This window comes from Canis lupus, chromosome 31, assembly GCF_048164855.1.
Source record: "Canis lupus baileyi chromosome 31, mCanLup2.hap1, whole genome shotgun sequence".
NCBI classification, from domain to species: Eukaryota; Metazoa; Chordata; class Mammalia; order Carnivora; family Canidae; genus Canis; species Canis lupus.
Genome location: NC_132868.1, coordinates 12,830,797 through 12,850,128, shown reverse-complemented (window position 1 = coordinate 12,850,128; position 19,332 = coordinate 12,830,797). Strand labels below are relative to the sequence as shown.

General features: G+C 58.2%; 1 protein-coding gene across 1 annotated transcript; it reads right to left on the bottom strand.

Moving 5' to 3' along the window:
• Nucleotides 1-868: 868 nt before the first annotated feature.
• On the bottom strand, nucleotides 869-15,280 carry CLPTM1L (CLPTM1 like). The gene is made up of 17 exons (XM_072807397.1): nucleotides 15,074-15,280; nucleotides 14,722-14,822; nucleotides 13,432-13,621; nucleotides 11,952-12,100; nucleotides 10,873-10,951; nucleotides 8,634-8,751; nucleotides 8,305-8,399; nucleotides 7,435-7,519; nucleotides 6,219-6,322; nucleotides 5,244-5,309; nucleotides 4,316-4,366; nucleotides 3,674-3,756; nucleotides 3,135-3,169; nucleotides 2,640-2,695; nucleotides 2,512-2,556; nucleotides 1,719-1,834; nucleotides 869-1,347 (listed from the first exon to the last, which is right to left on the bottom strand). Exons 1-17 carry the CDS (start codon nucleotides 15,233-15,235, stop codon nucleotides 1,263-1,265), a joined length of 1,620 nt encoding a protein of 539 aa, XP_072663498.1. The 5' UTR covers nucleotides 15,236-15,280; the 3' UTR covers nucleotides 869-1,262.
• Between the last annotated feature and the right edge of the window lie 4,052 nt (nucleotides 15,281-19,332).

Genomic DNA, 19,332 nt, shown 5'->3' with positions numbered 1-19,332 from the left:
ACGCCCCTCCCTCCCCAGGGGCCTTCTGTGGGAGGCAGGAGGCCAGGTGCAGGGTGAGGGGCGGGTGGGAGGAGCAGGCTGGAGAGGCAGGTGCACAGGGAGGGGCCCGGGACTCACCTGCCCACACCTAAGCGGGAGACCAGAGGACACGCGTCTGTATTGGTGTCACCCACTCAGAGGTGCTGTCTGGGACGTGCAGGGCCCCCACCCCCTGCCCTTCCCCCCTTCTGACCCTCCCCTGTAATGCACACGTGGAGCTGGACGCCCTGACGTCCTCACTGAAGATGCAGCCAGCGCCCCCCGTGCTGTGCCCCCTGCCCCAGGCTGAGACGTCTGCACCCAACTCAGTGGCTGGATACGGCAAGCAGGGGAGAAGTCCAGAGGACACTGTGTGCTCACCTTTCTGAAACCAAGTGAGGGTAAACTCTGACCGAAGTGTTTCCCGTTGGGCTCACTGTGTGTGGCACACAAACCTGGGCTGCAGGCTAAGAGGCACACACGTGTGATTTCCACTGTGAATGGAACCCAGCGACAGCGTGTGTGGCAGATGTGTGGGGATAGGCAGGAAGGATGCGTGCTCCTGAGTGCAGGCCTCCTGCAGACACGGATCGGGGTCGGCCCCACATCCTACCTGGGAGGAGCCCACTCTGCTCCTCTGTGCCCTGATGCGGGGCATTTCTGGAAACACACCACCTGCCTGACCGCCGGTGGCTGTGCCACGAATCCAATACCAGGTACCAGCACGTTTGTGATCCGAGGGCTGTGGATCATTCACAAGCATGTGAATGAACCCGCCTCACACATGCATTTTCGAGAATGGGAAAAGTGAAGCAGCAGAGACGCCCTCTGCGTCATACCAGGCCAGGAAAACGTTACAGCCAGAGAAATTTATTTTAAAATAGAAACATACGTACATTAAGCTTTTAAAATACTCAAATTTTAAACAAAAAGGAAAAAAGCCATTTGATCCCAGTCTCTAAGGAATAGATTTAAAGAGCCTCTTGAGTGCGTAGGGAGCGCTCGCAGACACCGCGCACTGGCCGGGCCTGGGCCCTCCTGCGTGGTGCAGGGGTGGGTGTCTGCCCGCGGGGGCCCCTTTCAAACACAGTGCCAAGGGACTCAGGAGGTAACGGGAAACGTTCAGGTTTTGGCAACGCAGAAGATGTAATGTCCAGGGAACCCCGTCAGAGGCCTCCGAAAACACTCAGCCGACAGCCCAGCTCCGCTGCCCAGGGGCCGACGCCACATGGCCCAGGCGGGACTTAGTCTGCGTGGGGCCTCCGCTGGGGCTTCTCCTCATATGACTCCCCGAACTCATTCACCCTGCTCTTATCCACGGGATAAAGCCTGCAAGGATGGGGGCCCATGGGCTCAGCGATGAGGACCCATTGACCCCAGCCACCGTGGGACAGGGGCTCTGGGGTCCCCTCGTGCCCGTCTATTGTTGTTCATGTGTTTGTACCATCAGGACAGAGCTCTGTGCTCAAAGCTGGTCTGGATAGGTCCCCTGTCCCTGCCTGCTGGGCACACAGCTCTGCACCGTCTCCCTCTGCACTCGGCCAGACAGAGCTGGTGAGGAACGCGGGGACACGCCTGGGGCCGGCTCACGCAGCCATGGAGACCAGCTCTTCTCAACCAGGAGATGGGGGCAGTCCCTTCCATCAGCACACTGCCTCCCTCCCCATGGGATGAGCAGCACAGGCGCCTGCCATACTCACCATCGCTGGTAAAGGTATACGAGGAACACCACGTCGTCCCTGAAGCATGCCAGCCGGTGGGAGGTGGGCATGGTGATGATGAAGGCAAAGACGTCATCGATGAAGGTGTTGAATGCCTGCCAGGCGGGATGGGATAGGGGGAAGGTAAGATCACGGGCCGTTGGGCTCTTTGGAAGACACCTGCCCCAGCACCTGTGCCCCAGTCACCCTCGTCACTGACTGCAAATGGCTGCTCGGTACACACCAACGTGTGGCCTCGAGTGTCCCAGCAACACCAGACAGGCAGGCGCAAGTGCAGCAATGCAGACGCCTGCCTCGCAGTGCACGCCCCGGGTCTGCTCAGCCCGTGATGCCCAGGGAGGGCTGCCCTGCAAACATGGGCCAGGAACATGCAAGCGTCCCTGCTCCTCAGAACCGGTCATTTTATTTCACAAAATGGAACAACACATCTTAACCCAACCTCCCATGAAAACTGCTCAACGAGCATGAGAGGCCACATGGGCCCAAGCTCCATGTGTGTGGATGCACCAGGACAACCCCCAGGGCAGGACAGCTGGGGCATCTGTGTGGACACAGCCCTTGGGGGCAGGGTCTGGTCTGCGCACTGATACACATCACCAAAAAGAACATGGTTTTTAATTCAGGAAGATGTCTTCGACTGCTGAGACATCAGAGAACCACCGTCCTTAAGTCGTCACCACGGTGCACATGACTCAAGAGGAGACCCCCCACCACTGCAATGTGCCACTCGATGGCCGTGTAAGCACTGAGGGGGCCCCAGGCTGGCACTGACCTTGTAGGTGAAGGCCTTCCAGGGTAGGTGAGCCACCGACTTCATCTGTGGGACAGGAGAGACGCAGCAGATCAGAGAATGGCCGCGCAGGAGACAAAGGCGAGCGTGTGGACAGACCACAGTCTTACCTTGTAGTTCACGAAGAGCTGAGGCAGCATGAACAGGAAGCCGAACGCGTACACCCCTGGAGGACAGACAGCAGGCTGGGGCAACTGCGGCATTTGGGCAGGAGGGCTGCTGCCCTGCAACTCAGAGCCACTCCCACCTCCAGGACACCCTCCTGTGCAGCCTGCACCAGGCCCTCAGCCGCCCAGAGAACCCAGGCCGGTCAGGGCGGCCAGATGCCCGTGCGCAGAGCTCATGGCGTGGCCTCAGGGAGTGTGTGTACACAGGGTCATGTCCTGGCCCTGAACCATTTCAATGAGAAAACACACAGCCCAGGACTCTATGGCCCAGGCAGCCCGAGTGGGGCTCCTGCAGACAAACCAGGTGTCTGGGGGCCCCCAGAGCATGAGCTGCAGGAGAGGTCCTGCCTGCACAACCTCAAACCACACGGGGTCATGTGGAGGAGCCACAAGGAACCTGCTGAGATGCTGTTGGTGAGACTGAAGCCCACCACTCACCATTGACGAAGCTGTTGATCAGCCAAGAGTACCAGCTGCAAGAGAAAGACCACGGTCAGTGCGCCAGGTCCCACAGCCCCTGTCCTTCGGTGCCTGTCCCCCTGGCCAGCTGCACGGTCGTGGAAGCACCCGAGCACCTGCAAGGACAGCCCGTCCCCTGGAGCACAAGCACCAGGTGGCGGCCAGAGACCTGCGCTGCCAGGCAGTTTCCATCAGAACTCTGACAACTCAAAGTCCTGGGGTCCAGCCCTTGGGGTCGCATCTGCACCGGGTCCCTATGCCCTGAATGCAGTGGCCATGTGGCCTCAGCCAGCTCCCCCTTGTTTGATGCATCTGCCTTTGTCCAGGACACCAGGGGCCCACCCGGGGCTCAGTGCCCTCACTGCAGGCTGTGTTCTTGGTCTTAAGGTCCCCCCAGGGGAGGCCCTGCCATGGTCCACACAGCAAGTAACAGGAGGCAGAGGTGGGCAGGCCCAGGACGGAGGCCGAGGGGCGTCCTGGGTACAGGTGCCATGGCGTCAGGCTTGGCAACATCCTACCTCTTATACTTGATGTTCAGCAGGGAGTAGACGGCGCCCCCAATGCACAGGGGGTAGAGCAGGTAAGACAAGTACTTCATGGCCTGCCGGGGAACAGGTAACCTCCATGAGGAACCGACTTGCAATGGGGAAAACAAGCCTAAAGGGCACCCGGGCCCAACTCCAGGGAAGTGGATGTGCGTGGTGCTGGGCCAGCGCACGCCCAGAGAACACACAGGGCCAGCGGGGCGGCCAGATGCATGTGGACGTTCTCAACAGCATCCCTCTGGCTGGGGAAAGCCCCGCAGCCTACGGCAGACCAACAAAGAGGCCAAGGAGGACGAAGGTGCACAGCCCTCCTGGGCCGTGTGCCAGCACCTTTGGGGACCCGCTTCTCTGGAGCTCCATGGGGATCCAGTAGAGCCCCAATGCATACAGGCAGGAAGCATACCCCAGCAAATGGGTAGCTGCAGCCATGCCCACAGCAGTGGGGGTGGGGGAAGCCTCAGGTGAGCAGAGGTCACCAGAGTCCCAGGGACACAATGTGAGATCACAGCAACTGTGATGTGGAGACGCCCTGGAGCCTTTCCCATGTTGGGAACCTCTGCCGAGGGCGCGTCACCCTCAGCCACCAACCCGCCCCAATCCACCCCTGCTGCCTACCTGAGTGTCATACTCCTCCGTCTTCCTCTCGGATTCGCTGTAAGTGCCAAACTGTCACAGAATTCAACACAATCCTGTTAGTGACCGGACTCCAGGCAGGCGCACCCCGCCCAACTGCGTGAAGCTCACCCCAGGTGGCAACCCTCAGTCATATCCTTCCCCACGCCATCAGAACCACCCACGGGCCACAGCGTGTGCTGTGTGGGGCAGAAGCACGTCCCTCCGCATGTCCCCTCCCCAGGCTGTCCCCCTCCACCTCTATTCCCTTAGCTTCCATAGCAAACGCGCTTCCTCTGCACACCGTGTTGTTTTCACATCAGTGACTGTACAGTCACCAAACTACTTTACACAGGACCAACGTCCTGTCCTTGATGGTTTAGAACCTGGAAAACTGGGGTCCCGTGATCCCTGAACTTCTCCTGGATAGGGTCCCCCACAGCCGAAAGCACAGCACACGAACAGGCCTCAAATTCACGCCAACCCCAGCCCTCGTCTACCCAGAAGGCACAGCAAAGGCTTGTCACGGGGTACAAGTGTCAGCCCAAGGCAGTGGCTGTCGGTCGGGACCACGGCTTGGACAGTGTACTTGGCAGCATCAACATGGCCTGTGTGTGGGGGGTGGAGCGCCTGGAGCTGGCACCCCCGCATCCCAGCCTGATGGGGGAGCCTATACAGGCTGCAGCACTAGTGGACACAGGCCCTGCCAGGGGCCTCCACCTGCGAGCTCCCACCGATTCATCTGCTGGGGAGCTGCTATGAGCCAGAGGTCAGCCAGGTGGCCAAGGGTCACCAGTCCTGAGTGTGGCATCTAACTGTAGCACGGCAGGGAGATGCAAGCAGATGCTCTGGGATGAGCACACCGGCTATTAGGCGGCGGGAGGAGGTGGGCTGTGAGGGGGGACAGAGTCCCAACAGCAGAAACCCCCACCTGGAACTCAGGTCTCAGGCCCCTCCAGACAATGGTCATCTTCAAGGCCTTTTTCACCTTCCAGAGCTGATGACAAAGAACGAGAAACAGATGTTCAGCCTCAGACCAGAAGTGCCCAGAACCCACCACCAGGAGGAGCCAGGCCACAGCCCCACTGGCCCAGCTCCAGCACTCTTCTCAGCCTCCACCCGCCTCCTCTCTGTACCACGGAAGCCGGCACTCAGCCCAGCTGTCCTCCCCAGGCTTAGGCCCCCTTCCCAGCCCACCTGCCTCCCTCCTGTTCACCAGAATCTTCTTCCTGGTGGGCACTGCGAGGCCCATGCCTCACCCCAAGTCCTGCCGTCTCCCACGTCCAGAGGACCCACCCCTTCTCATCACCTCACCAAGGTGGGACTAACAGCACAGCCACCTCTCAGCTGGCTTTCTGCACCGTGACAAGTGGGTATGGAAGGTCCCCATCAGTGCTCGACGGGCAGACCAAGCGCCATCTCTGACCCGACCGCCACGTGTGCCAGCACCCACAGGCAGGGTCGCAGGACCACAGCTGTGGCCCAGGCTGGAACAGGGCAGTGCCAGAGCCCAGAGGAGCACATCCTGACCCACCGCCCCCTCTGCCGTCCTTAGGCCTGGCCCCAAGCTGCCTGCCCCACAGGACCCCTCTTCTGAGCCCCACACAGCCAGGCTGTCACACGGCGACACACTCCTGGGCACCATGTCCACACTTCCTACAGCAGCCAGCACAGCGCCAGCTGGCGGCTCTGCATCTAACACATTACGGTACATGCCGCAGATGGCTGTGGGGGCGGAGAGTTTTTCTAACAGCAGCGGCAGCACCACCAGCTGCCAGGCTCTGGCGCCCAAGAAACCAAAGAGCCACTCCGCCCCCGCCCCTGCGCATGCAGGGGCTGTATCACTCCCGTGTGTCAGGGCTGGGCGCAGTGCCAAGCGCAGGCCCGGGGACGCTGAACAGCTTACCTCGATGGCGGCGCCAATACCCGCAGGGACAAGCACCAGAAGGCTCGTCTGCTCGTCCAGCAGGAACAGGAAGATGACCACTGTGCTGAAGCAGCGCCAGAGCACTGGGGACAGGGAGCAGGGTGTGTGCTGCGGGGCTGGCTGTGCCCCATTCACATCCCGGAACCCCCATGCATCCCCTGCCTGCACCCCCCAACCCCACCTACCACCCCCAGCACACTCATGTCCCGCCATCACAGGTATGCCCCACACCACCCCTCACGCACACCCCCCACAACCACGTACACAAGGCCTCAGGTAATTCAGTCCCTCCGTCCACTAAACTGGAGTGGAGCAGGCGTGGTTGTGCAAATGTCCTGCGACACTGAACACAAAGTTCCCTCAGCTACAGAAATGTGTATGTGCTGCACTCGCAAACACAAGCACGTGGAAAGCACTTGGATAGTACGTGTTCTGGCAGGAATTAGGACTGGCTTCACAGCACTCTTATGTCACCTCTTCCTGCTTTCACACCAATTCTGCGATAAATTAATTACCTCCTTCTAAGACCACAGTTTACGAGATGCTATGGCTCACTGACCTGCCGTACCGCTTCCTCAGGGATTCTCACAGAAGCAGAGAGCCAAGCCTACCAGGGTGCCTACGGAGGGCGGGGATGCCAGCAGCCATCCATGGCACATTTTCGGGGACCTACAGCCCACAAACAGCCAGAGCCATCTGCTGCATCCCCCTACCCCTGCTCCCTAGAAGGGCCAGGAGAACTCAGTGGGGGCCCTCGTCCACTCTGAGGACATCAGAATCTGAGACACAGATGACAAAGGGCTACCCAAGCAGCCTACACCACCCCAGTACGCATTGTTGCCATGGGAGAAAGACAACTGCCTCTTTTGTTGAGACACATACTTGGCAGCCACACACACATGGGCATCAAGGTCCAGCATCTGTGCCATCGCCAGGGAGGGCATGGCATCCGGCCTCCATCACCCCATCCTCTGTCTGCGGTCATGGGCCTACATGATGTTCTCTGTGACCTAGACAGTCCCTCCCCAGCTTATAAGCGTGCAAGACACATGGGCGCCCCTCCCACAAGAGCAGGACCCCTGGCTGGCAGCTTTCAGGATAACCATAATCTTCATGTTTCAGAAGAAACCTTAAATGCGTCTTTATCTATAGCAGATATGCCCTGAGAATGGCCAAAACTCCAGAAAGTATCTACCTGCTTTGGTGGACATTCCAATCATGCTCTTCTTCTTTTTCCAGAAACTGATGTCATTTTTAAAGGCCAGGAAATCAAACAGAAGCTGGAAAAAAAAGCGCACAGCAATTTGCATCTTATGTCGCTCCTACGGGTGTTTTTCACCAAGTGACACTGCAGGTGTGCACTGGACTCGGATCCCAAGGACACTCCAGATGGACACCGGGTGCCCCAGAAACCCGTGGCTTCATGCCCCGTCTACCATGCAGGAACTGCAAAGCTTCTGAGTGCAGTTGCGGCCATACACCCACAGGGACGTCCAGATACTTCCCTTGCCAGGTGCGGTTGGTTGGCTATTACCTGGAGCATCTGCCTTAGAAATACACGGCCTCAGTCACAGACACTGGCCTTCTAATAAACACCACCATTTCCCAGCAGGCACTGGGGAGGGCTCCAGTAGGGCTTCCACGCCTGCCCTGTGGCCCACCTCGCCCACCCTTTCCCAGCCTGACCCCAAATCCAGCACCACTGCTATGACAGGCGGGGGGGGGGGGGGGGGGGGGGGCGGGCAGCTTTCTTTCACCAGTTACAAGAAAAATTCCAAGGAAAGACTAGATTTCTAATATTAAAATTATCACGTAAGATTATGTAATAAAATGCCTACAACGCAAAGTCCTTCAACAACCTCATGAAATTTAGATTTCTTTCCAAAATGGCCACCAAGACCAGTAGACAAAACCCCAAGTCGTTCAGGCGGTCAGGGCCCCAGGTGCAGACACCCTCTTCTGACCTGGGAGAGAGGCCCCAAGTGGGGCGGCCGGGCCGTACCACGCAGACCCCTGGCTGACGACCGCAGGCGCCCATGGAGCCACCAGCCCAATGACCACTCACGTGAAATGCTGCGACAAAGAAGGTCAATGCTAAGAAATACAAGTTGGTGTCGACAAAAATGCCTTTGACTTCATCAGCGTCTTTCTCTGAAAATCCTGAGAAGGGAAGAGAAACACACCAGAGAAGCAAGGTCAGCGACACCTGTCGCCACAGACACCACACACTCACGCGCAGCTGACAGCTCCACACTCAGCAGGGAAGGCTGGAGCTCACACTCTGAAGAGACCTAGGTTAAACCAGCACAGCAGGAAGTGCACAGGCTCAATCTTCCCGCCCTTGGAACTCAAGGTCACACCCCTCCCCAGGGCCCGGTTGACCAGCGGCCTCACCGAACTGCTGCAAGGAGTACACGGCATCCTGCATGTGTATCCAGAAGCGCAGCCTCCCCAGCGAGATCTTGTCATAGGACACGGTGAGCGGCAGCTCCGTGGTAGAGCGGTTTATGACCTGGAGGGAAGGATAGCAGTGACACGGCACCCTCTCCAGGGCTGGGGCCGCCCACCCGTCCCTTCCCAACAGAACCTCACACTTCACACCCGGGCCCCTCGCAGCGACCGTCTGCTCCCTGACCTGTGGTTCCTGCCTCCCCTTCACCCTCCACCCTGCCTGGGCTCCTCCTCATGAAGCGCTCAAAGCTTCTCTGAGTCACCCCAAGCCTGTGCGTCCCTCTGTCCCTGTCTCCTTGACGTGAGAGGCACCAGGACGCACCAGGAACCTGCTCTTGCAGATGAGCCAGGCACGGGCCTACTAGAGCCTCCACACCTCTCCAGAGACAAGGGGAAACCCAGCGTGGGCCGAGGGCTTCCAGAGACTCTCGAGTGCAGGGTGTGGGGCTGGGCAAGCCCATCCGGGGATGGGGCCAACAGAGAGCCTCAGGAAGATGGGACCCTTGACCTAGTGCGTGTGGACACAAGGAGCTGCTGGGAGTGGGTGGGGGCCACCTCAGGGAAATCACAGGCTCTGGGGGCACATGTGGGCTGCGGCGGCCGGGTCCCAGATGCTGCGGGGGGAGGCACCCCGGCACACTGACCCCCTCCCCCAAGGAGCACCACGTCCCAAACACCACATAACCCAGTGCTGATTCCACTGCCCGTTGCTTGCTCAGCAGACCCCTGGCAGTGAACACAGATGTTACCAGCCCAGCAACCCGAGCATGCAGGAGCAGGACAGACCAGACACCGGGCCCAAGTGCAGAGCCACCCCACCCAGGGCAGCGCACCCCAGGCCCAATCCCAGGGATGCCCCTGCCTAAGCCCCAGAGCTAGCTGTCCCCCAGAGCTGGTGTTCATTCCAGAAAACAGCTCCCACTGACGCAAAGTGTTAATGTCACCAAAAGACAACGCAGGACCACTGGCTGCCTGTGTGCTTGTTTTCGTGTCTGAGTGGCAGCGCCATGTCACAGGAGACCACTGAGTCCACCCGCAGCCTCCAGCCTGTCCTTACAGCCTGCACCCCTGGAAGGACAGCACCAGGGCCTCAGCAGCAGGGACCAGAGAGCACTGACCGGCACTTCGGCAGAACCAGCGTGGCCCCAGGTCTGCACAGAGCACCAGAGAACACCCCAGAAAACAGCAGGGAACAGTGAATGCCCGCTCTGGCCTACGGGCCCTGTAGGTACAGGAGCCGGCCAGGGCAGTGCAGGAGCCCGCAAGTTAGGGACTGCACAGGCCCATCAGCAAAGGTGCAGAGTGACGGTCATTTCTGAGCTCCTCAGCCAGCAGGAGGCAGCAGAGCTGGGGCGGGGGCCCAAGAGCCGAGCCCAGGTCAGGTGCCCCCTTTCCTGCTCACCGCTGGGTGGCTCGAGCGTCTCATCTACTCCAGACTGGCTGAGCGCACGGCTCCCATCCTGGCAAATGTCCACAAACGACTCTGAAGTGACCAGGAGAAACAGAGCAGGGCACCCAGTCCAGCTCTGCCCAATGAGGCCAGAGAGCTCAGCTGTGAACCTTAATGACTCAGGACACAGACAACAGTGACCCTGCCACAAGGCCCGGGGACAGGGCGCCGGACCGTCTGTGAAATGTGTGGCACAGGGCCTGGTGCAGAAGCTACTTTCTGTGTGAACAGTCACCTTGTTACTGCCTGGAAGTCAGCTATTTCGTTGACCCTCCGATCCGCCCTTGGGGGCAGGGTACGAGCTCCCTTCTACTCCTGCGCTCAGCCCTGGCCAGGGCCACCCCCGGGGGGCGGGGGGAAGGCCCAAGGGATCCAAGGTGGATGGCGATACCATGTGGGGCCACCCCTAAACGGGGCAGTTTGCCCAGGGCCCTCTCTGAGCTGCTCTGCACTTCCAAGCCCAACCAGGGTTCAACGGAACAATGTTCGTGAGCTGTTTTCAACACTTGGCTCTCCCGTGAGCTCTTCGTACCCGCCATCCATACACCACATACAGAACCTTTCCAGATCCTTTCAGCAGAGTGGGCACCAGGGCTGAAAGGGAGGGAGTCAGAGGCTAACCCAGAGTGCACCCCTGCCAAGTCAGAAACGCTGCCGCGGATGAGGCCTTGCAGGGCCAAGGGGGTGGCCACAAGCTCAGGGCCATGGCAGGCAAGAGGGAGCAACGCTTACCATGAGGTCCTTCACCCGATTGCTGAGCTGGTCAATGAACAGGATGGGGAGGTAGTGCACGGTCTTCCCTAGCTGGATCCTGGAGGAGCAAAGCAGTTCTCAAGGTCACCACGGATGCTTTCGCCATTAGAGAAACCAGATGTAGCCAAGATGCTGGATGTGCCTCAGGTCAGAGTCTCAGGACACACCTTCCCCAGGGAAGCAGAGGGCTCTAAGCAGCCGCTCCTCCCTGAAGTCACAGCCATGGGAGTGAAACCCCAGTGGTCAGAGAATACCATTCAGGGTGTCCATGAGGGACGAGCGCACCTAGGCTGGGACACGGATGGTCCAGGGATGCAGAGGGACAATGGAAATAAAAACCCACCTGCCTTCTGTACTTGGGAGGAGTCCAGGGCCAGAGAATAAGAGTGGAGGACTTCTCCTAACCCTTTTGTACCTTTCAGGCATCTAATCGTGAAACTATGTTGCACATTCAAGAATGACATTTAAAATTTAAAAAGGAAAAAACTCTTGTGACAATCCCACAGTCACCCCTGACATGTGAAGAAGGAAAACAAGTCTCCACAGCCATTTCTAGGAGCCGCACAACCACTACCACATGTAAATGTAATAGCAGGCTCCCCAAAGAATGGAGATGCAGGACCGTCTAAATTGGTCATGCAACCTTAACACTCATGTTTAAATAGTGCCAACATCATAAAATGATCTCAATGCTGATTTTTAAGTTAATGTAAGCAAAACAAGTTAAAGCAAAATGCAGAATCCTGACAGAAGTAATCAGTATGCAGAAAACACAAATCTCAAATGGGTGCAGCACTACTTCAAGAAAAGGGACAAGGTTCGGGGGTGCCCCAGGCAGCACTGCAGTCCCTGTGGGCCTCTTATCCCAGGGAGGCTCGGAGATGCAGGCATGGCCCATGCTTCTGGATTCTGGTAGGCTGGGCTCCCACAGGCTTCCTCCACCCTCCGCAACACTGGGATCACCTCTTTGCTGCCAGCTCAAGGAATGAAGGAGCAACGCTCGAGGCTGGGCAGGTCAACACCACCCCTGCCTCTCCGATGGGACCAGCAGCACTTACATCTTCATGTACCGATGGACGTCAGCAGGTAGGGAGGCCCCGTCAAAGACGAAGTCGTCCACCATCACATTCAGTGTTAGTCTTGGTCTCCAGTGAGAAACAGGCTCATCCAGGGCACTCGGTGGCTTCTTCTCTGCTTCTATCTGATGCTGAATGGAAGGAGTGACTCAGCAGAAGAGCCTGGTGCTGGGAGGAGGGGCACTGTCCCTGGGCCCGGTCTGGAGAGCCACCACCACATACTGACACGGCACAACCAGGAAGCAGTGCCTTGCACAGTGTGGAGGGACCCGCAGCTGCCAGCTCCCCTAGAGGGACACCCCTCACTTCCCTCAACACAAGCCACAGGACTGCTACGTCGCAACGCTGACCCCGCTTCAGGTCTTTGGGCTGACCTGCGTCTCAGGAATCCTGAGTAGGTAGGGGGCGTCCTGGGACATTTGAAGGAGGCATGGGGAGTTGGGACTAAGCCCTGTGGCTGGCAACGAGACTCAGGAGATCACACCCAGACCAAGTCTGGCAAGCCGTCTGGAGGACAGGGGTCAGGGCTGGGCCTCCGTCCTCCACAGAGCTAGTCAGCAAGGCAGGCCAGGGCCATCGTCCAGATCTAATGGACACATCGTGTGCTATCGGGTCATTTACTGTGTGTCCCACCTAAAAAGACACCCGCGGTTCAGCTAAAGTAGCTTACATTAGAAACGGTTTTCCAAGTAACACTAATAGCAAATGTTTACTTGGTGTTTGGATGTTCCAGAGAGCCCTTCACACCCCTAACGTCCACCACCCTGAGGCCCCAGGAAGGCACTGAGAGGCAGGGCCATACTGTCCTGATGAAAAGGAGCTGAGGGACTCTTTGCAAGTAGCCACGGCATGGAGCGCCTCACAGACACTCCCTGGGGAGCTGCCACATTCCTCGTTTCTAAAGGACCTCACCTTCTGTTGCACACAGACCTGAGCACCAGAATTCCTCTGCTTTATGCACAGCTTTGTTAATAATCACCCAAGACAATTCTAGTTTCCCTGTACACGGAGTGTTCTATGGAGATACAAAATGTGTCCCACTCAAGTCCCTCTTTCATGATCGTGAAGGACAATGTGAGCACTGGAAAGTCCGCCTGCTGTTTACATGGTGCGGGGAGTCTCCTGGCTCCACCCAAGGTCGGCGGCTGAGCCTTGCAGAAGGGACGCCCCATACCCCACTGGGGCGCACACGTGCTCCCTGCAGGTGGAGGGGGCCCAGAGCCTGAGAAGTAATCTATCACTGGATTAAACTGTATGTGACTAACTTGGCACAAAACTTATCTGCAAACCCAGGGGAAGTGATTTAGATGAAGAATAGGGATGCACGCCTGTTATGTCAAACTGCTTCACTTTCTAGGGGTTGGTCCAGTTCCAGACACACTGCACATGGAGAAACACGTGTGTGTGAATTCCACGGGGGGAGAGCGCAGGCTTCATCCGGTCAGTGACCTCATGCACTCACCTGCGTAGCAGATTCCCCAGTGAGCAGATTGACCTCTTCTGGCTTGGGAACCATGTAGGTCGTCAGTGGGCTCACCAGGTGCACCTGCTTCCCGTCATGCCACGGGAGAATGCCAGCATGATGGAGGAAGATGTAGGCATACAACGTCCCGTTGTTTCTAGTTTTCTTTGGTACAGAAACATTAACTGTCCTAAAACAAAAGAAATGACCGTTTTCTAACTGCGAACACCTGTACACACAAGGCAGACTATCCAAATATCTTCGTAAGTTATGTGGTTTCAAACTAACTAATTTAGATTAGAAAGACTACCACTGAAACCCCCCTGCCAGGACTTATGAAATCCTTGGCACCAGCTTTCACACACCCGAGCACCGCATATATCCGCACTGCTGCCTCTGTTTCTTGGTGCTCAGCAATGTCGGGGCTGCGGTGGCCAGGCAGGCAGAAGCCGACCTGAGCTCACCGCGTCCCTGAGCACTGCACTGCACTGTCTCCCGCGGCTCTTGCACGGGGCAGGCTGGCCAGAGGACCTGCCTTCTACAATCCCGTCACTCCTGACACCTCCCTGGCCACTTAGAGGAAATACAGACTCCTTGTTGACAAGCAAATTGTTTTTTCTTCTTTTTAAGATTTTATTTATTTATGAGAAACAGAAAGAGAGAGAGAGGGAGAGAGAAAGAGAGGGAGGGAGGCAGGGAGAGGCAGACACACAGGCAGAGGGAGAAGCAGGCTCCCCCCAAGGACCCTGATGCGGGGCTGGATCATGCCCGGAGTCAAAGGCAGATGCTCAACTGCTGAGCCACCCAGGTGCCCCGCAAGTTGCTTTTTAAATCATATCCGTGCAAAGTCTTGTAACTGGGACCATATAACAAATACAACTTCTAAAAGTCACTCTGCGTATTCTAGCATTTATGCCTCTACACTTACATTTCCCTTAACTATGGTCTTCTACAAAACCTTCTCCTCTGCCCTATTTCTTCTCGGTATGGAGACCTAAGAGCTACGTCAGCTAGCTGTCTACTGTGGGAAACTGCCAACCCTTCTGCGGCCACGGTCACCCCTGGCTCATCGCTGGAAACTGTGCATCCCGTGGCCAGCGCCTGGTGGAGCTACCTCCTGAGTGGGAGAGTCCTCCTCGGCGGCTGGCGGTTCCCCCTGGGCCGCGGGGAAGGCGTCCCACCACTGGCAGCCCAGTACTGACGGCCCTTCTCCGCGGCACCCCCGTGAGGTACGCGGCGCCACCCTTCCCTCCGCTCACCCGGTGGCTGGCCCCAGGCCCACCCTCTTACTTCTCAAATTTTGACTCCACGTCAAAGTCTTCCACGTTCAGGACCAGATCCACGTTGTTCTCAGCACCGAGGTTGGACCGTGTGGTGGTGTAGACACTGAGCTGGAAGGGCCACGGGGGCAGGGTCAGCGGGTAGGGAACAGCGCCCAGGGGCTCCCCACCGAAAGGAGGGCCACCTGGCTGACCTGGCTGCCCGCTCCACAGGGAAAGGTCCCACCTCCGCGCCAGGCGGCAGAAAGCCCCGACTGGGCTCCCAGAGCTGCGTGCCCTAGCGACACCGCGCAGGGGCCCCCGCCCCGGCCCCCGCCCCCGCCCCCGCCCCGGGCCGTGCCGCCGCCGCGCCCCGCGCTCACCTGCAGCTTCGGCCTCCGCGCCAGGTAGGGCTGGATGCAGTTGCCGTCGCGGGCGCACGGCCGGGTGTAGACGATGCCGTACATCACCCAGCAGGTGTGCACCACGTACACCACGAACACGCCCACCACCAGGCTGGTGAAGGAGCTGCGGCCGCTCCACATGGCGCCGCCGCCCCCCGGGCCGAGCGCGGCGCCCTCCCCGGCCCCGCCCGGCCCGCCTCGCAGCCGCGGGCCCCGCCGCCCGCCCGGCGCGCTGCCGGCCGCTCCGGCCTCCGCTCACGCGACAGCCGCCGCGCGCCGCCGCCACCGCCGCGGGGGAACGAACGCGCCGCGCGCCGCGGGCCGCCGGCCGCCCTGCATGCTCCTGCCGCCCTCCGGCAGACCTGTCGCCGCGGGATTCGCCGGCCGCCGGCCGCTTCCGGGTCCCGTGCCGCCCGCCGGAAGTGGGCGGGCCGCGCGGCCCCCTGGGAAACGCAGTCCTACAAACGTCGCACACGCACGCACGCACGCACGCTCGCGTCCGGGGCGCGTCGCACGCTGGTGACGTCTCCTGCCCGCGCCGTCCTCCTGGACGCCTCCTGGCGGGCCTCGCGGGGTGCGGGCGCTGGGCCCTGGGCTTGTCGAGGACCGGGGGAGCCCTAAGGGGGACGGGACGCGACGGGCCGGGACGGGGGCGCGAGGCGGGGCTACGAGGAGGGGGCGGGGCGGAGCGGGGGGTGCGCCGGGGACGGAGCGGGCGGGGGTCGGAGCGGGGCGGTGAGCGGGGCGGGGCTGCGAGGGGGTCGCGGAGGGGGCGGGGCCGGGGCGGCGGCGGGGCCCGGTAGGCGGTTCCCGCATCCGGGCTGGGGGCTGGAGGGTCCGCGCGGGGTGAGCGCGCTCGCCGGCCCGGCCGGACCCCGCGGGGGGCGGGGTGTTAGCACGCGGGGGCGGGGGGCGGCGGGGCGGGGTGACGCGCTGCTCTTGAGGCCCTTCCTTTTTTTGGGAGTTGCGGCAAAATAAAAAGTTGGAGAGTCCGTAGACCCGCGAAGCTCGAAGGCCCGATTTCGTGCCGTTTGCATATGCACCCCGGGGGCATCCGAAGGAACCACGAAGCTCCTGGAACCCCAGGGTCTCGGTGCAGAGCAGCGGGTGCGGGGGGCGGTGCCCTCTGCCCGGCGGACCCCCGTCGTGCCCCCCTCCCCCCTCCCCCAGCGGAGAGCAGCCGGGTTGGCCGGCACACGCCGGTGCTCCGCCTGCGGCCCTCCAGGCTCGGGGACCTCGAACCCTGAGCTCAGCGCACCCCCCCACCCCCCCCCCCCCGTACCGTGGCCGCGCTGCCAACGCTGTTCTTTTCTGTGTTGACTGCGATCCAGAACCCGTTGGGCTGTGATGGGAACGGGGGTGCTGTTCGTGTTCTCGGGGGAGGGGCGCGTTGCTTCAGGTGGGGCGGGGCAGGCGTCCCGGGAGCCAGGGGCTCGGCTGGGTGCAGGGGGCTGACGTCCCCACGCCTAGTTACTCTCCCGTGGAGCCCATCTGGGCCTGGTGGCTCGGCCCGCCCCACCCCCCGCCCTTCCCTCTCCCTCCTGCTCTCTGCGTAGCAAGCCCCTGTGAGATCCACCCTCCTTACCAGCCCTCTGCCCGGTGGCCAGGCTAGTCGCCTGCGTGTCGCCCCTGCGGGCCCGGCAGAGCCAGGCTGCCTCTCCGCCTGCCCCGCTGCTGTCACGGCTCTGGTCGGTGCAGGGCAGGAAGGCAGGCCCCAGGCCTCCTCATCTTCAGGGAACACAGGTGGATTCCAACCCCACACACACGAGGGGATGGCTGGCTCCACTGGCTCCACGGGATGGGGGTTCTCCTGGAATCCAGGGGGCCAGGACGCAGCCAGGCCTTAGGAAGGAGCTGCAGAGCCCCAGAGCCCTGAGGTTCCTGTCCCCTTCCTTCTGCCTCACCTTGAACTCTATCCCAGGTGCACACTCATTGCAAGCAGGGATGACGCGATACCACAAAACTGGGCGTCCTGCTGCTCCTGCATGTAGAAGCTGATGCAGGCAGGTCAGGTCCAGGGTTCCCCCGGGCTTCCTGAAGGAGCAACCAAGACCATCCCTGGCCCCATATGGGCAAGCCTATGGGCCAGCGTTTGGGCCAGAAGTGGAATGCGAGCCAGCAGGAGGTGAATGCAGAGTTTATTGAAGGAATAGAGAGAGTGCAGGTTTGCAGAGTCTGGGACTCTTGGAGAGGAAAGGAGGGAGTCTCATCTTTGTCTAAGGTCCAGGATTTTTATTGAGGATGGTGGTGTGCTGTGTGCGTCCTCACAGGCATCCAGATGTCCTTCCCAAGTCAATGAGTCCCTGGAGCTGGGGGTCTTGGCATGGAGATGTCTGGTGCTGGGGGTCTGGAGTACACGTATGATGTTTTCATCTGGTCGTTGTCTCCTGCTGCTTCCTTACATGTTATATGTTCTAGAGGTATCACTAACTGCTTATCCCTTACAGGGAGGATGTGCCCTGTTTGCAGCCTGGGGCTTGTGTAAAGTGCCAGGGCAGGTCCTAGCAAGAAAAGAAGCCAGAAGAGGAGCAAAAAACAGATTTGCATGGAGTCCTTCAGTTTCGCTATCTCAAAGCTATAAAAAGATCTTGCGAGGCTTTCTGGAAGGTCAGATACAAACTCCATGTTGTGCAGGGACTTGGAACTGACCTGGCTTCTGGGCTGCTTCCATGTCTTGGCTGCTGTAGATAATGCTGCTGTACACACTGGGTGCATGTGCCCAGTGGAGTTTGTATGTTTGTGCCCTTCAGGTAAATACCCAGTAGTGCAATTGCTGGGTGCTAGGGTAGCTCTATTTTTAACTTTTTGAGGACCCTCCACACTGTTTCACAAAATGCACCAGTTTGCATTCCCACCCACAGTGGACAAGGGCTCCCCTTTCTCACATCTTCACCAACACTTGTTTCTTGTGTTCTTGGTCTCACCTCTCGTGGCAGGTGTGATCACCGAGGTTCTGGTCTGCGTTTCCCTGATGCCGAGGGATGTGGAGCATCTTCTCATGTGTCTTACTCATCTGGACATCTTCTTTGGAGACGTGTCTGTTCATGTCTTCTCATTTTTTAATTGGGTTATTTGTTTCTTGGGTGTTGAGTTTGCTAAGTTCTTTATATATTTTGGATACTAACCGTTTATTGGATATGTCATTTGTAAATACGTTCTCCCACGCTGTAGGGTGCCTTTTAGTTTTGTTGACTGTTTCCTTCACTGTGCAGAAGCTTTTTATCTTGATGAAGTCCCAATAGTTTATTTTTGCTTTTGTTTCCCTTAACTACAGAGAAATCTCTAGAACCAATTTTGAATAAAGTAGACACAAGGGCAGATGTACAGGTGTTTATGCTGTCTGGGCTCCTTTGTGCATCCCCTGGCTCTAGCTGCTGTTTGTTCCTTTGGCCTCCTTGGCTTCCATTAGCACTTCTCATACAGACCCATTGCTATTCGGTTCTGTCAACCATTATTTGTAGGAAAAAGCTTTTAATTTGCTTTCCTTTTTTTTTTTTTTTTTTGAATATATTTTCACTAATTACAGAGTCCCAGGTGGATGGGCATGTTTTCTTCAGTATGTTGAAGCACACTGTTCTCTTGTCTTTTAGCTTGGGTTGTTTCTGATGAGAAATAAGCACATCCCGATTCCTGCTCCTCGGAATATAGTGTGTCCATTTCCTCCATCTGTTTTTGATTTTTTTTCTAAGAAGCCATTGGTTTTAACGTGTGAATTTCATCAATTTTTTAATTTTTTTCTTTTACTTTTAAAAAAATTTCATCAAATTTGAAGATGTTGTAGCCAAGATGTCTTTAATATCATGCTTGCCTCCTCTTCTGTGGCCCTGGCTGTACATACCTGAGACGGCTTGCTGCTATTGTGGTGTACATGAGGGTCTGTGCATTTCTTCAGCTTCCCCCCTCCATGCTTAGGCTCAGACGCTCTCTAAGGTTACGTATCCAGGGGCACTGGTTTCCTTGTTTTTCCCTGTAGTTTGCAAACTGCTGTTAAGCTCGTCCTGTGACTTTTTACTTCAGATGTTATATTTTTTGTTTCTAGAAGTTCCACTGAGTTTTAGAAATTTTTGTACATCCTGGAGGAAACATCATATGGTAAATAGAGATATTCCGTTGGTGTTTGTACAGGTGCACATTTCTCCACATTGTGGCTGCCTCAGTGAGTTCAGCTACCTTCATCCAGGCAGACCTATGAGTTGTTTCCAGCCTTTAGCTGTTAAAGCCTAAACCTTGAACATTCA

Bases quoted from the DNA above. Each gene is read 5' to 3' on its own strand.
- CLPTM1L (XM_072807397.1), bottom strand. From the start codon at position 15,235: ATGTGGAGCGGCCGCAGCTCCTTCACCAGCCTGGTGGTGGGCGTGTTC. The intron at 5,310-6,218 runs GTAAGCTGTTCA...CTTTGTCATCAG, and splicing joins GTATTGGCGCCGCCATCGAG to CTCTGGAAGGTGAAAAAGGC. The intron at 3,170-3,673 runs GTAGGATGTTGC...TTTCTCTTGCAG, and splicing joins CTGAACATCAAGTATAAGAG to CTGGTACTCTTGGCTGATCA.